Below are 16053 nucleotides of genomic sequence, written 5' to 3' on the forward strand. Positions count from 1 at the left end.
TCAATTTTATTTGTGGTTAGTTTTTGTTTTAACCAAATCAAAATATGCGCATGAGGCAAGCCTCTTGTTTGCCATTCCACAGAATACATGAAACATTGTACATCTCCGAAAACTTTATGTTTTACAATGAAATCCATTAGAGACTGTAGCTTTCGTCTAAGCACTCTTGCAGTAATGTCATGCCTATCAGTAGCTGATTGCCCAGTATATAAATGATTCTTAATATCATCCCATTTCGGATTGCATGTGAAAGTTATGAATAAGTCGGGTCGACCATAATTTCTGACATAACACATTGCATCTTGGGCGTATTCATGCATATGCCTTGGACTGCCTGTATACGATGAAGGTAATATTACCATTTGACCAATGCTATTAACGTTGGTATCGTTGTTAATTGCATCTGGTAAATGTATGTATTCGTCACAGCGTAATTTTCTTTGGTTGAATCTAATGTAATTCAATCGTTCTGTTTCTATTTTCGCATACATGTCAACAATATACTGATGAAATAATTTACGACATTTTAAAATGTGATTCTCTTGATTTTCTCTTATCATGATTCTGTATGCATAATAATTCATTGCGCTTACAGTTTTATTTGTTTCTTGACCATTTGCTGGATTTATTTGTTTTATATCAATCGAATAACCATCTTCACCACGACAGAACATAAGAGGATATAGTAATGCATCATATTTTCGATGCGTTTCATTAACACGTTGCAGTGTATCATTTCTTCTTTGCAAAACAATATCTCTTGGTTGAAATTCATCTCCAGATATAACAATTGCAACCTCGTTGCTTGAAGTTAGTTGATTGTGTCTTCCACGATGTTCGCCGGCAGGCATTTTATTTGCATCAATTTTAATTTTATGATTATCAGATGACAATCTTTCGATTGTTGTTTTAAAACTTTGCACCAAAACATTGTGTGTGTGTAATAAATCTTGTAACTCTCTCATAATGACTCTGTTTATATTTCTGGAAAATGCACACCGTGCTTCAAGCTCATCATCGTTGTCATTAATGAAATAAATTTGCAAAAATTTTGACTCTTGATCGGGTAGTGGTAGTAATGAACCTATTAAGTGATATGCTTGCCCTTGAATCTGAAAAAAGCCATAATTTGTGTCCATAAAGTCTAATGATTCATTAGATGTGTCAGCGATTGTTGTTGAACGTTGAAGTTTATGTATTACCTTGAACGTTGGCATGAAGTTATCGGTTATAATTTTTCCAGCACCAAAAGATGTCATTTGAAAACATGAATTATATGTGGAAATTTTTTCAAAAAAATGTTTGGAATCGGGTGATGTTCCCGATAATAATGTAGCTAATGGTTCGGGCGGATATTGTATGTCTGGTAAACGAACTTTTCCTGCAGCGCAACACATGCCTGGTGTTTCAGTTTTGAATTTCAATGCTTGCCGAAATCGGTAAATTTTATCCATACTTCCAATGACAACGTATTTGTGAGATGAATAATCAAGTTGTGGATTATATTGAAATGCTGCACCATTCAAATTTACAGAATTGATATTTATTGGCTGATTTTGAGAACGTGACCTAGTACGATCTCTTTGTTGACTTAATCTATCAGCATGATTTTCCTCACTTTCATTTTGTCTGTGATTTTGCGCATTTCTATTGTGACGTATATTACGTCCGATGTTAGAATGTCTTCTACCTCTTGAGCATTTCTTTTACCGAATCAAAGTGGTCTTCTTTATGTCACTCTGAGCTCTTGATTGCTACTTTTCTTGTTTTTAAACTGGAATTCAAATTAACATACTGTTAGCGCCATCTTTTAAAAATATAATTGAACTGTGAGCTCGCGCTGAAATGAAAATTACACAGAACAGAAATGGGAAATGATCAGCAAAAATAATATATATTTTTGAAATTTTTCTTGAAAATATCTACGGAAAGTGTGAAACCAATCTCTTTTCTTAAATATCTTAAGAAAAAACTTCTAAAATATTATTTATTTTTGCCGATTTCTGTTGTGTGTATTTTTCACACCATTTATTCACTGTTTCACTTGTTATCAATCATTTGCAAAATTAATATATATTTTGTAAATTTTTCGTGAAAATATCGTTGGAAAATGTGAAAACAATCTCTTCTCTTAAATATTTCTGACGCACTTTTTTTATCTCTTTGGTTGATGCCTGGAAACTGCTTCACTTGAACACTTTACCAAATAAAACACTTTCTTGTTAGTTTTAACACTTACTTTCGCTGTGCACTATTACTGATAACCTTTGGTAATCTTCTAAGAAAACGGCCTTGCTTAAGTACTTTTTTAGCGACGACCTGTTCAGGTTCGTTGAGCTAATGGTTTTGCTTCGGTTATCCCGAAGTGTGGGTGTAAAGAAGAAGTATTTAAGCAAAATGTTAAGTTAGTCACAGCAGCATTGTGTTACGATTAATTATTGCAGGCGGTCAGCTACAGCTGTGCCTGCTTATTTGTATGTTTCTATTCTATGCGAATGCAGGCGTGCAGCCACTGCTGTATGAATATATGTATTGTATATGTATGTATGTTTGCATTCCATTGAAATGTATGTAATGGAATGAAAATTTAGGCATAAATACTGATGCGTTAGCTTGTACCTACCTATGTGAGTAAAATGTACGCTCCATGCAACCGTTTACAATAACAACCACACGCGTAAAAAGAACGCTGCCTTGTGTATACTGTGTGTTGACGAAGAAGTAAAGGAGATTTTAACCAAACATAGTTACAAACCTTCTCCACATGTGTCTCTTCAATGTGGCAAAGTTTGGTTAAAATCGGTTGAGCCATTCTCCGTAAAGTTCATCACAACGCGAAAAACGGATGTATTTTTATATATATAGATTGTTTAGTTTGTAACCTTCAAGTTGGTTAACTTCAGAAATAATTTTATCCATAACGAGATTAAAAAGTTGAGAGCTTAATGAATCCTCTGGTCGTATTCCCGTTAAATTCCTCATTTACCATAACTTTAGTTGTGCAATTAGTATTGAGATTCCCAATAACGTCAACAATTTGTCGAGGAACTGTTCTCTATTTTAAAATTTCTAAACGTCATTTAGCCTGACTCGGGCCAAAGCCTTTTTAAGGTCTACAAAACACATGAAAACTGGACAATCAAACTCAATTTATTTTTCCATGATTTGTTGTAGGATAAAAATTCAATCTGTTGTTGATCGGTTTTTACGAAATCCTTGCTGTTCTTCTTGTCCGTACAAGTGTGGCTGTAATTTTGACGATAGGATATTTGTGAAAAGCTTTTGAGTTGAATGCAGGAGCTTTATTCCGCGATAATTATGCGGATCGTCTTTTTTACCCGGGATTATTATACTTGTTTTCAAGGAGAAGGAATAGCTATTTTAATTGCGCTAATAATAAACAGTTCAAGGAAATCCGTATGCGACGTTTACTGAGGTTGAAAAGTTATGGCAGCAATACGCATGCGAAATTCAATATTATGTACATTGTGTAATAAGCAGGAACAGGTCAAAGCGTTTATGAACACACGTAAGTAATTGTGTTTGTTTTTGTTTTTATTAGTGAATATAATAAGTAACGCCTGTCCGTGTATTCTAGGTGAGGCATGGCAAGTTCTGGGATCTAGACATTCCTTGCAGCACCGACCAGTTTTTCAAGGAGTGCTTTAGGATGAGCCGGGACTTCTTTGCCTTTTTATGTAACGAAGTCATGACCATTGCAAAAACTGATACAACGTATAGGAAATGCATCCCTTTAAACAAACGTGTCGCGATTGCTTTATATACGCTTGGTTCTTCAGCTGAATACAGGACGAGCAGTCGTTATTAAAGAAAATCCTTCAAAGCCCTCTTCTCAGCGAGAATACGAAACCAATTTTTGGTACAAATGTTCCAGTCGTTGTGCTAGGAGACTCAGCGTTTCGCTTTACAGAAGCCTTACCTTTACAACTCAACGGCCGGATACAGCGAAAAGAGTTTTAATTACCAACTTTCCAAGTCTAGAAGAGTAGTAGAAAATGCTTTCGGTCACTTGAAAGCAAGGTTTAGAAGAATTGGTAAAGGCATTGATAATGACATCAAAAATGCATCGTCAATAATAAAATGTTGCTGTATTTTGCACAATTTTGTAAATGAACGTAATGATAGCATTAACAACAAATGGATCCAAAGCCAAACAAATTTCGAATTCGTAAATCAACGAGAGCAACCAGAACCTACGTACTATACTCAAGACCACAACGTCAGCGCAGAACAATTTCGAGAATCAATCGCTTCGTTTTTATACTCCTTTTAAATTTCATTTATTTCACATTTTCATTTTAAATTCATTTTTTATTATTAAATTAATTAAACCTACTTAAAGTACCAACAATTCCTTCTGTAAACTTAAAATTCGTACTCTGTATTTACCAAAAATTGTATTAGAATTATGTTTACAGACCTGTTTTCTTTGCCGGCATTCATTTCATTTAGTTTTTATTTTGATGTTTCTCCTACATTCGTAATAATAGTTATCGATAACACAGAAAACACAGGGTTGTATGTCGAAAATTATCGTTATTATCTAGGATTATTTTATAATCTCAGATTTTGGGAGAGAAAATTTATATGGGAAATCGCACTTTTTAATCACGGATTTTGAGTTAAGCGCGAAAAAGTAGATCATCTACTTATATGTGAACGTATTATAATGCCAGTAAATTAAAACACGCCAAATATTATCCAACTATTGCTAAGGATGTATTTCGATCACTCTAGTGGAAGTATTTACAAGAAAATTTGATTGCCGAATTTGGGGGTCGACATTTTTTGCCTACCTTCAGCATTTGTATTCGGACCTCAGGGTATGATGTCTCGAGGTTTTGTCTCGTCGACAATTTTCGTTTATTCTTTAACCTCCTTCAAGTATGATACTTACCTACGGGATCATATCAACTTCTCAAAAATGAATAAACAAATTCGAAATTTGAAATTTGCTTCGAATTGAAAGACTCTGGGGTATATGATGAACTTTTTTACTTTTTTACAAAAACGATGTCCGCGCCAATTATATATATATTTTGTACAAATATACCTGGTTTAATGACTACAATGGGATTATAAAATTACGGAATTTAAAATGCATTCTTGTTGAAATGTTACTCTATATAAGCAAACCTACCAATGCATATGTTCATGTTCGAAATGATCGAACATAAGTATTAATAAGTAAGCACATGAACTTTAAGATTAATTCGGATTTACCTACCACGTGTGTTCTCCCAATAAAACCAACAGGTTATGGGCCCAGTCCCGCAATTAGAGTTTAAAGGTTAGAATTAATTTTTCAAGATGAGTGCGATGTACCAGATAGAAAAGCTCGACGAGAATAATTTCGATTCTTGAAGCGTACAAATGCGAAGCGTACTGGTACATGCAGAGCTGTGGAATATCACATCGGGTGAGTCACCGAAGCCAGAGGCCAACGCAGAGGTTGTGACCTGGACTGCGAAGGATGAGAAGGCACTTTCGATAATTACACTAAGTATAAAGCCTTCACAACTAAATTACTTGTGCAATGACATAACGGTAGCAGACGCGTGGAGACGACTTAAAGAAGTGTATCAGCCCAGCAGTCCCGTTAGGAAAGTATCATTGCACAAAAAGTTACCTAACCTCAAATTATCAGAAGGTGAGAAAATGGCGGCATATTTGAATGCCTTTGCAACAGTCATGGATAAGTTGACCGAGGTGATCATCCTGCTATCAAGTCTTCCAAAGGAGTTCGTCATCGCAATGGAGACGAGAGACAACTTGCCAACAGGAAAGGGAATGCAGAATGAATAGTGATACACACACAAAACTTGAAGGTAGCACTCAGCAGGCGGTTGCAGTGAAGTCAGCGCAGGGCAGCGAAAAGAAGTTCAAAAGTAAGCAGTTGAAAAATGTTATTTGCTTTCGCTGCGGTCAACGTGGACACATCAAAGCAAGTTGTACAACCAAGCTGAATGAAGGTTCGAAACAACAAAAACAGTATTCGTTTACCGTGTTAGCTGCATCGAACTGCAGCATGTTTGACAGAACGAAATGGTGTTTGGACAGCGGCGCAACCGCGCATACATACATATGTGTTGCGATCGCAATTTATTCTCTAACTTCGAGAAGCATACCGAGGTGATTGCATTGGCTGGTGAACATATCATTCATGCAGAAGGCAAAGGCAGCGAGAATATATCTACGGGGTTGTGTGCTTTGACTTTGAACGATGTTTTGTATGTTCCTTGTATGAGAGGTAGTTTTATTTCTGTCGGTCGTGCCAAGCGTTGCCGCGAGCTTCGAAAAAAATGTATCAATTTCCAAGCAAAAAATGTTTTAAAATGTATCAAACTCATCAAGGGCAACAATTTTGATTATTTTTTCCCTAAATATAAATAACACTAGATATTTAAAAAAATTCATATTTATTTTAGTAATATCTATTTATATATCATTTGCCTAACAAAAATCCCTGATTATTTGCACAAATTTACACATTCAGACTTATTAGGCAATTTTTTTATGCATGGGTACATAGTAAAAAAACATATACATGCAAGGTACATTTTTTCAAAAAATAATTCAGGAAATAAAAGTTTTAATTTTTTGATAAAAACTGAAAACTTAAAAAACTAAATAGAATTAACAAATTTTCGTACTCATATTCACTTCGCAAACATAACAGCTTCAACCGTTTTTCCATAACACTTATTTTTTAAATTTGTTTTTATCAAATTAAATTGTGAAAAAATACGTTCAGCCGCTGCTGAGCTATGAAGTAAACTCATTACTTTTGATGCCAATTCAAAAATGTCTTTATACAATGGACATTTTTCTGCATTTTTTATATTACCTACATTTCCCCAAAAATTTTGAATATTGTTTAAACTCGACAGATTAGTTTCTAATTGCAACAGTTTATACTATGTGCATATATCTTCTTTTTTTTCACTATCATACATGTCAGGAAGTGAGTTTAAAAGTGTTGAGAAGAAAATAAAATCATTTTCTGAAACTATTTTTTCAGGATCTATTGAAGATATACACTTTAAAGCAATATTATCCAATTTAAGCCATTTTGTGATTTGCAAACATATTTCAATAAAAAACTACGTATCTTTGATTTAATTTGCAAAACATCTGCGCTATATATTTTTTTCTGTGATATATATAATTCTGTTTTAACTCCAAAATAAATGTCTTTCAAAAGTAGAAAATTTGACTGGTCATTAACATTTAATGTGCTTAGTTCCGCTTTATTACAAATATCGCGTTTTATAAAAAAAAGATAAAATTAGTTTATAGTGGGCTTCACAGTTTTTGTAAATTTTATTTAAGCGAAACTCCTCTGACTGGAAATCTAAATTTAATTTTGTGATAATGATCAATATATGTATGTTAAAGAAAATAGAAATATATTTTATAATAAGGATCACCAATCTTTTCAGCAATGTCTTTAGATATTGAAATGTTTTCCTCTGCCAGTGAAGAAATAAAAAAAAGTTGCAATGAATCCCACTGAGCCAAAAGTCTATCAGCAACTTGCTTTAGGGATAACCAACACCTACCACAAATTCACAAAATTGTATGCTTTTTTTCGTCAACGTAATCTTGGAACTCTTTAAATTGGCCGATTCTTTTGGGACTATGTGCAAAAAATTGTATACATCCCGCGCTAGTTCCTCTATTTCATAAATGCAGCGAGTGACAGGGCATATAAAATAAACTTGAATTCAATGTTTTGAATTTTGCACACAGCCCTCCTATCTCACTGGCCATAGCAGAAGCGTTATCTGTAGCATGTCCAATTACATGTTTTAACGTAATTTGTAAACTATTTAAATGGTCTTTGATAACATTATGGTAAATATAGATACAGCGTTACAATCTCTTAGTTGAAGTAGCCCAAAAAACATGTCACAAGTTGTATGCTTGGTTTTGCAATAAAACGGCGCTAACAAAGCAAGAACTTTTTTTGAACTAACGTCTGTACTCTCATCAACAATTAATGAAAAATAGGTCACTCTCAAAATGCTTGCTAATTGGTTCTTTGCCTTTGACTGACTTTGTTCTAGCACAGGTCACATTTTTTGCAAATACTTGAATCCGGAAAAATATTTTTTAAAACTCGAGGTAGTGCATTCATTGTTGACATTGGTAGATTGTGGACTGCGCAAAATATAACTGGCGAGTGTTCAGCGTTTTTTTGGTGCAAAGCAGATTTTTCGGGCCCTCGAATATGTGTTAATATATTGAACATACATATAATACTTTCCCTGCAGTATACACAAAATGCATTACCATTTTGTTCATCCAGCCAATGAAATAATTCCTTTCAATTTTCCCTGAAATGACGTTCATATGCTTTGGGCGTTGAAGATCTAAACGAGTGGTCAAATATATTTGCAAATTAAATGAATGTACATATGTATGTGTGCATGGCTGAGTATACTTTACAATTAGCTTTCGTTTTCTATGTTTTTTGTTTCTTTCCTTGTGGAATCCACCTTATTTTCATTGTTACTAGTATTTTTTGTAAGCCGTTGTACAAATCTAATAATATACGTTATTATTATATGAAATACTTACTTATCCATTTTTATCTAAAATCAACGCACCATATCTTTCCAAATATTAACAGTAAAGGACCAACAACACTTATGCTGAAAACAGTGAAGCCCGTAAAAGCAATTCCGACTCAGCTGTTTCAATCAAACTAATGAGAACCCCATGTAAACGAAAAGTTCCTTCCTTCCGTATCGTAGTACGGTAGATTTTATTTCACGATTATTTAAAAAATTCCGTAATTTCGACCCAGCTGATTGCTCTCTCACCACACAGTGTTGCCAAGCAGTACATTTCGAAATCATTTACAAAATAAACTTAGAAAAATTATAATTTTTGTTAAAATAGCTTAAAAATACTGTTAAATAATGTTAATTATAGATAAATGAACTATTTGCATTTGTTGGTTTTTGGCTTTGGTTTATTAAACAATGAAAAATTGTAACTGATAACGCGGATGTGTGAAAAAGTGTGTAAGCAAAAATATCAATGGCAACATTGTGTAGATACAACCACACATACACACACAAACCGATGTATTGTGTAAATATGTAGTTAAAAGAACGCAGTTGCTCTCGGGGTGAGTTTTTGTGCACGGTAAGGGCATGCGGTAAGGGATTCCCGTAAACGCAATTCCGACTCAGCTGTGTCGGTCAAACTAATGAGAACCCCATGTAAACGAAAAGTTCCTTCCTTCCGTATCGTAGTTCCGTAGATTTTATTTCACGATTATTAAAAAAATTCCGTAATTCTGACCCAGCTGATTGCTCTCTCACCACACAGTGTTGCCAAGCAGTACATTTCGAAATCATTTACAAAATAAACTTAGAAAAATTATAATTTTTGTTAAAATTGCTTAAAAATACTGTTGAATAATGTTAATTATAGATAAATGAACTATTTGCATTTGTTGGTTTTTGGCTTTGGTTTATTAAACAATGAAAAATTGTAACTGATAACGCGGATGTGGGAAAAAGTGTGTAAGCAAAAATATCAATGGCAACATTGTATGGATGCAACCAAAGACATACACACAAAAACCGATTTATTGTGTGGATACAACCAAACACATACACACGCAAACCGATGTATTGTGTAAATATGTAATTAAAAGAACGCAGTTGTTCTAGGGGGTGATTTTTTGTACACGGTAAGGGCATGCGGTAAAGGATTCCGTGCGGCCTTCACTGTTTTCAGTATTATTCAAATTAAAGTGGTGCACAACAGAGAACTGCACCGTTTGAGTGTAAAACATTCATACGCTTCGCTTGAACAAAAAAACAGGCCTTTGAGATCAAACGATCGAACTTGTTCAAATAAGTTATTGTCATTGTTTATTTCAGCTCAATCAAATCATGTGCTGCGTTTTAGCTCTCCGATGTTATCACCAATCGTCTTCATAGCAGCCGTTTCGGGTATTTGCTCGTTCGGCTGTACATTCATTTTTTTGAGCAAGAATAAAAGGGCTATAGAGCCAAATGAGCCGGTTTGAACACGTATGATCCCGCATGAGTTTTTGCATGTAACGATAGAAAAGTAAAAGCAAAATTTTAAAGCAAAAACACTATATTTTCATATTTGTTTTTTTTCTTAAAACTTATAATAAAACACGAAAGAAAATAATGTTAATAAGGAAAACATTGCAATTCATTTTTTCCTTTCAATCCTTTCAAATACGAAACGCAATTTACAGCGTACATTGTACGTCAACGCTCGTTTGCTCGAACATGTGCTATTTACAATAATGACAATTACTTCTTTGAACAAGTTTGATCGCTTGAACGCAAAGGCCGATGCTAATTTCATTCAATGCTGCTTTTTGTTCAATGATTAGATTTGAGCCGAAGACATTAGATCATACGTGTTGACTGAGCAGAACTACGCGTTCGCCGGCATGAGCTGACTGCACTTGACCAAATATTTTGGTTCAATTGACTGAATGTGAGCAAGAAATTTAGCGTGTGAACAACTCAAGAAAACAGTGAGCCATGCAGGTCTCTGGTGCACAAGTCGACATATATGTGCTTTCAAGTCATTTGCTAAATTCACACAACAATGCAGTGCTCTGTTCTCAACTAACACTAACAGGCAATAGCAGCTAGAGAGAAAACCAAATCATGCTTTTGTATGACTTGTTTCTCTCTCAGCATTGTCACTACACACATATTTCGGCAAGATAGCAAGAAAAGCAATGACACTGAAAGGCAATGAAAAACAATTAAATTCAAACAAGTGAATTGTGTCAAATGTGGATTATTTACTTACATGAATTCCTGATATTTTAAAATCAAATAGGCAATTAATGTTTGGTATGATGGTTTTGTAGAATAAAAATTAAATTCTGATTAATATTTGAATATAACTTACACTTTGCCTGCAAATATTCTTCTGCGCACTTTATTGGCTTTTAAATTTACTAAAAGCGGTCTTATTTCATAACTTCAATAGCTTTAAAAATTATTCATCGAAAGTTTACCGTTATTTATTAATATTCTCCCCTTAATACGCAAAAGTGCGCGGGGAGCGAAGAAATGTGTATGCAATTTTCATACATCTCGAAGGTGTGCTAATACACACTACGTACATACATACATATGACACCAATTCACACATTGTACTTGATGTTTTTCATCAAAGCTTGTATAAGAATGTTTTTCTACCATTGCCATACAAGCATATAAGCAGCGTCGTGCAATTCGTGCACTGTCGATAGAGCCGAAGTAGTATTGCTTATTGAAGACAGTTTTTCTTCGTTGCTGTTCAAGTTGTGTGCCTACATTGCTTTTTGTCATCACAAACAGTGTCACATGCAATGTGTGACTTGTTGCTTTATAATAAGCAAGTCATTTGTGCACCACTTGAATTCAAATCCATATGTACATACACACACATTGCACGTACGCTCAACAGTGGTGTCAAAACAAAATTGAGCCGAAAATAGAAAAGAAATCAGGGTTATGTTTCTGTATAAGAGTTGCCAAAGAAAAATTTTAGCATTTCTAAAATTTTAGTAATGAAAGAAAATAAATTTGTTTTAATTTTAGTTGCCCCTATGCAAATTTAAAATTAATTTAGAGATATAAGCAAAATGTTTCAAAATAGGGCATTTCGGAATAAAAAAGTATCTATGTATCAAATCACTAAATTTAGAAAAAAGTGTATCAAGAATGATACAATTGTAGCAAAACGGCAACGCTGGTCGTGCCGTCGAAATGGGTTGCATAGTAAGCTTAATCAAAAAAATATGCAACGGTGAAAAACAACGGTGATGATATTTTACGACTCAAACAAAGCAACAACTTGTTCATGTTTGAAGATAAGCGCAGCAGTTGTCATGCAAAATCAAGCAATCGTGTGGCAAAATAGGTATGGGCAGCATGAATGAACTTGCACACAAATCTTTAGGGCATGGGATGGAAAAGATTAGTTTCTCGGAAAAGCCGTTTCCAAATACAGATGATCATAGAGCAACGAATTTGTTAGATTTGGTGCATAAGGCTGTATGTGGGCCTTTTGATACATCATCGCTAGGTGGATCAACATATTTTCTGACATTTATAGACGATACGTCAAGAAAGATATTTGACTATTTTATAAAATCAAAAGCTGAGATGTTCAACAGATTTGTCGCCTTTTGTACTCTGATTGAGCGACAAACAGGTAATCGTATTAAAGCGGTCTGAAGCGACAACGGCCGTGCATATATAAATAAACAATTAAATGAATTTTGTGGCAGTGGCGTTGGACAAAACGCATCATAAGATATTCCAACAAAAAGGCAAGCAGTATATAATGGTTGGATATTCTCTAGTGTCAAAGGCATATTCTCTATACTCTAAAGGTGAATGTCTGTACGTTGTCCGCGCATCACTACGAAACGACAACACCAAATAACGTAAACATTTTTATACATTCATATTTTTACCCAATGAAGGTTATAGGCATGTTTTTATGATGGAACTCCCTTCCCAGAGCCCCCAGGCCGCGCCACCACTCTCATTCGTCACTAATAATCAAATATTTGCTTAAATTTAATCTAAAAAATCTTAGTTTTTCCTATTTCCCACTATTTATAGCACACTCTAGACTTCATAATCCGCATAAGCTGTTCAATTTCTATGACCCAAATGCAAAGTTCAAAAACGATTTGAGATAGAAAATTAATAAAAATAATTTTGCTTGATATTTTTCTGATTGGTTGTTTCGATTTTATTCAATGAGGCATAGCAACGGATGCCGGGTATTGTAATATTATGGTTATTAATAAAACATTATTTTCAATAACATTATTGTTTGTAATTCTTTTATATACATATCCTAAATCCCTCAAAACTACTCCTATGCGACGGGGCCGCGGGTTAAAGCTAGTAGGCTATATGATGCAAAGTCGCGGCAAATAGTCGAAAACCGTTATGTGTTGTTCGATGAGGCAGGTTGCGTTGAAGGATCTGGTAGTAACAGAATAATGCTTGATTTTGAGCGTAAGCAGCAGGTTCAGATAGAAGCCAATAAAAACAACAACAAATCAGGGGACACAAGGGAAGTAGTTAATGAAAAAAACAGCAGCTGTGAGAGTGACGCGAACGACAGCGATGATGGTGTAAAAGAAATCAGCAGCGAAAATGACGAATTTCTAAGCGCTGATGATCAGCGGGTGAAGCGTGGACCAGGAAGGCCAATGCTGATTCGAACAGGTAAGCCAGGTCGTCCCAAGTAGAAATTTAACGTGTTGGATGCTATAGACATGAGTGAAATAGAAGTACCAGAAACAATGGCTAGTAAGCAAGTGGCTATATGGATTAAGGCGATGGACAGGGAGCACCAGGCGCTCATTTCAAATCAGACTTGGTCCTTGGTAGATCGGTAATCGGCTGTAAATGGGTGCATAGTATCAAAAGAGACAAACACGGCAACATTGATCGTTATTAGGCGCGTTTGGTGACCAAAGGGTGTTCGTAGCAGTTTGGTGTAAATTATGAAGAGACTTTTTCTCCGATGCGTCGTTTTGAAACGGTACGATTACTATTAGCGTTAGCGGTAGAGCTGAAAGTGTATATACATCAGATGGATGTGTGCACAGCGTATCTCAACAGTGAGCTTAACGATGTCGTTTATATGAAGCAGCCAAAAGGGTATTGCAGGGGTAGTAATCAACAAAAAGTTTTGCGGTTAAATAAAGCTATCTACGGTTTAAAGCAAAGCGGTATAGAATGGAATTCCAAGCTGGATGCGACGTTGCGCGAGTTGGGTTTTATTAGTTTGAGAGCGAGTGGTGTCTATATAAGAAAAATGCAGAAGGTAATATTTGCCTATTACTTATATATGTAGATGATCTCCTTCAAGCGTGCCACTCAAAAGAAGTAATAATTAAAGGCAAAGTAATATATGCGACAAGTTTGAGTGCGTTGACAAAGGTTCAGCTCAGATGTTTTTAGGCATGCAAATTGAGCGAGGTTATATATCGGTTGGACAATCACAGTACATCAAAGATTTGTTGCGACAGCATTGTATCGGTTCATGCAGACCAGCATCGACACCACTGAGCGCCGGTTTCCAGGTCCCGTGCAACAGCGAAAACTGTAAGAGGGTTGACGAAACGTCTTATCAGTCTATAATTGGAGCGCTGATGTGGCTAGCGCTATCCACGGGACATCTTTCACTCAGTATCGAAACTAGCACAGATGATCATATGGTAGGTATTATGCATGTGTTACGGTATTTAGCAGCAACGGTCGATATGAAGATACATTATCGTATATGCAAGCAACTATTGAAAGGGTATTCTGACGCGGATTGGGGTGGCGATAGAGTTGACCGCAGGTCTTATACCGGCTACGTGTTCTTTCTGGTTGGTGGTCCCATATCCTGGAAGTCGGAAAAACAGGACTGCGTCGCCTTAAGTAGTACAGAATATTTATCTATGTCATCTGCAGCAAAATAGGCGTTAACCCTGCGACGTATTATCCGCGAGATTAATTGTGGCAATGCGCGCACACCAACTGTGTTATTTGGATACAACCTCACCTTGCAAGGAATCCTGTGCACCATGCAAGGACAAAACACATTGATATTAGATATCACTTTGTGAGAAATATTGTTGAGAGAGGCGACATTATACATATTAGATTACGTATCAACTAATGATATGATAGCAGATGTTCGTTAATTTAATTTGTCAAAAACGAAACACAATGAATTTTTAAAATTGTTAAGCCTTAAGAAATGTATAAATATTTTTGTAAGAACATCTGCATTGAGGAGGGCTGTTGAAATGCTACTTTATAAAAACAACCCTAGCAATGCATATGTTCATGTTCGAAATGTCGAACATAAGTATTAATAAGTAAGCACATGAATTTTAAGATTGATTCGGGTTTAACCACCGCTTGTGTTCTGTCAATAAAGCCAACAGTTCTCTTTCACAATGGGAATAAATTTGGTCTATACACATTCTTCTAAAAAAAGAAGAATACACAACTGTTACCCTGGTTTTAGATAAAATTAAATATGTGTAACACAACTACTAATATAGTTCATATGTGTCGAATTAAAAATGGTAAACTTCTTTCTAGTCTAACAAAGTGGTTACACAAAGAATCCTTGTTTTCTTTGCTTGTGCGACAGTAGAACTAAAACACAATATTTTATTTAAAAAAATTGGCATATTCGGGAAGCGCTAGCTCCCGATCAACAGAATGTGATAAACCCACTTCTAATATCAAGGGATCATATAATTTTACCCCCGTTACACATAAAACTGGGGCTTATAAAACAATTTGTGAAAGGTCTTGACAAGAACGGAAATTGTTTCCTATTTCTATCAAAAAAGTTTAAAAAACTAAGTGCAGAAAAGATAAAGGCGGGAATTTTTGATGGTCCACAGATAAGATCTTTAATAAAAGCCTCAAATTTTACGGACGTTATGACAGAGATTGAAAAAAGTATGGAATGAGTTAAGTTGACTTGTTCAAAATTTTTTTCGGAATAAAAAAATTCTGATTATTCCCAATTGGTCGAAAAACGAATGAGTCACTTTAAAAGTCTTGCATGTAACATGAACCTCAAGTTACACTTTCTTCATAACCACCTCGACTATTTACCGGCCAATCTTGGAGATCTAAGTGAAGAACAAGGAGAGCGGTTCCACCAGGACCTTCGTACGATAGATGAACGCTATCAAGGCTACTGGAATTCATATATAACGGCTAACTATTGTTGGAGCATTCAGAATAGCTCTCTGCTTCCAACTTCAAAAAGAAAATTAAACAAACGAAAGTTGTTTCGACTTAAAAACTTAATCTATACTATAAAGGTGAATGTCTGTACGTTGTCCGCGCATCACTACGAAACGACAACACCAAATGACGTATTTTCACCCAATGAAGGTTAGAGGCATGTTTTTATGATGGAACTCCCTTCCCACAACCCCCAGGCCGCGCCACCACTCTCATTCGTCACTAATAATCAAATATT

General features: G+C 35.2%; 1 protein-coding gene across 6 annotated transcripts in view; it reads right to left on the reverse strand.

Annotated features, from left to right (window-relative positions):
- The window catches only part of LOC128869671 (uncharacterized), an 86801-nt gene extending 77500 nt beyond the window's left edge, over positions 1-9301 (reverse strand). For 5 of the 6 annotated variants that reach the window (XM_054112262.1, XM_054112257.1, XM_054112259.1 and 2 more), the window contains exon 1: positions 8605-9301. Coding sequence is in view for 4 of the 6 variants with exons in the window: in XM_054112257.1 (XP_053968232.1) it covers positions 8605-8612 (8 nt within the window). In the remaining 2 variants the exon portion in view is untranslated. The remainder of the gene's footprint in view (positions 1-8604) is intronic. The other variant, XM_054112261.1, reaches the window with a different exon arrangement.
- Between the last annotated feature and the right edge of the window lie 6752 nt (positions 9302-16053).

The sequence above is a fragment of the Anastrepha ludens genome, chromosome X, assembly GCF_028408465.1.
Source record: "Anastrepha ludens isolate Willacy chromosome X, idAnaLude1.1, whole genome shotgun sequence".
Classification (NCBI taxonomy): domain Eukaryota; kingdom Metazoa; phylum Arthropoda; class Insecta; order Diptera; family Tephritidae; genus Anastrepha; species Anastrepha ludens.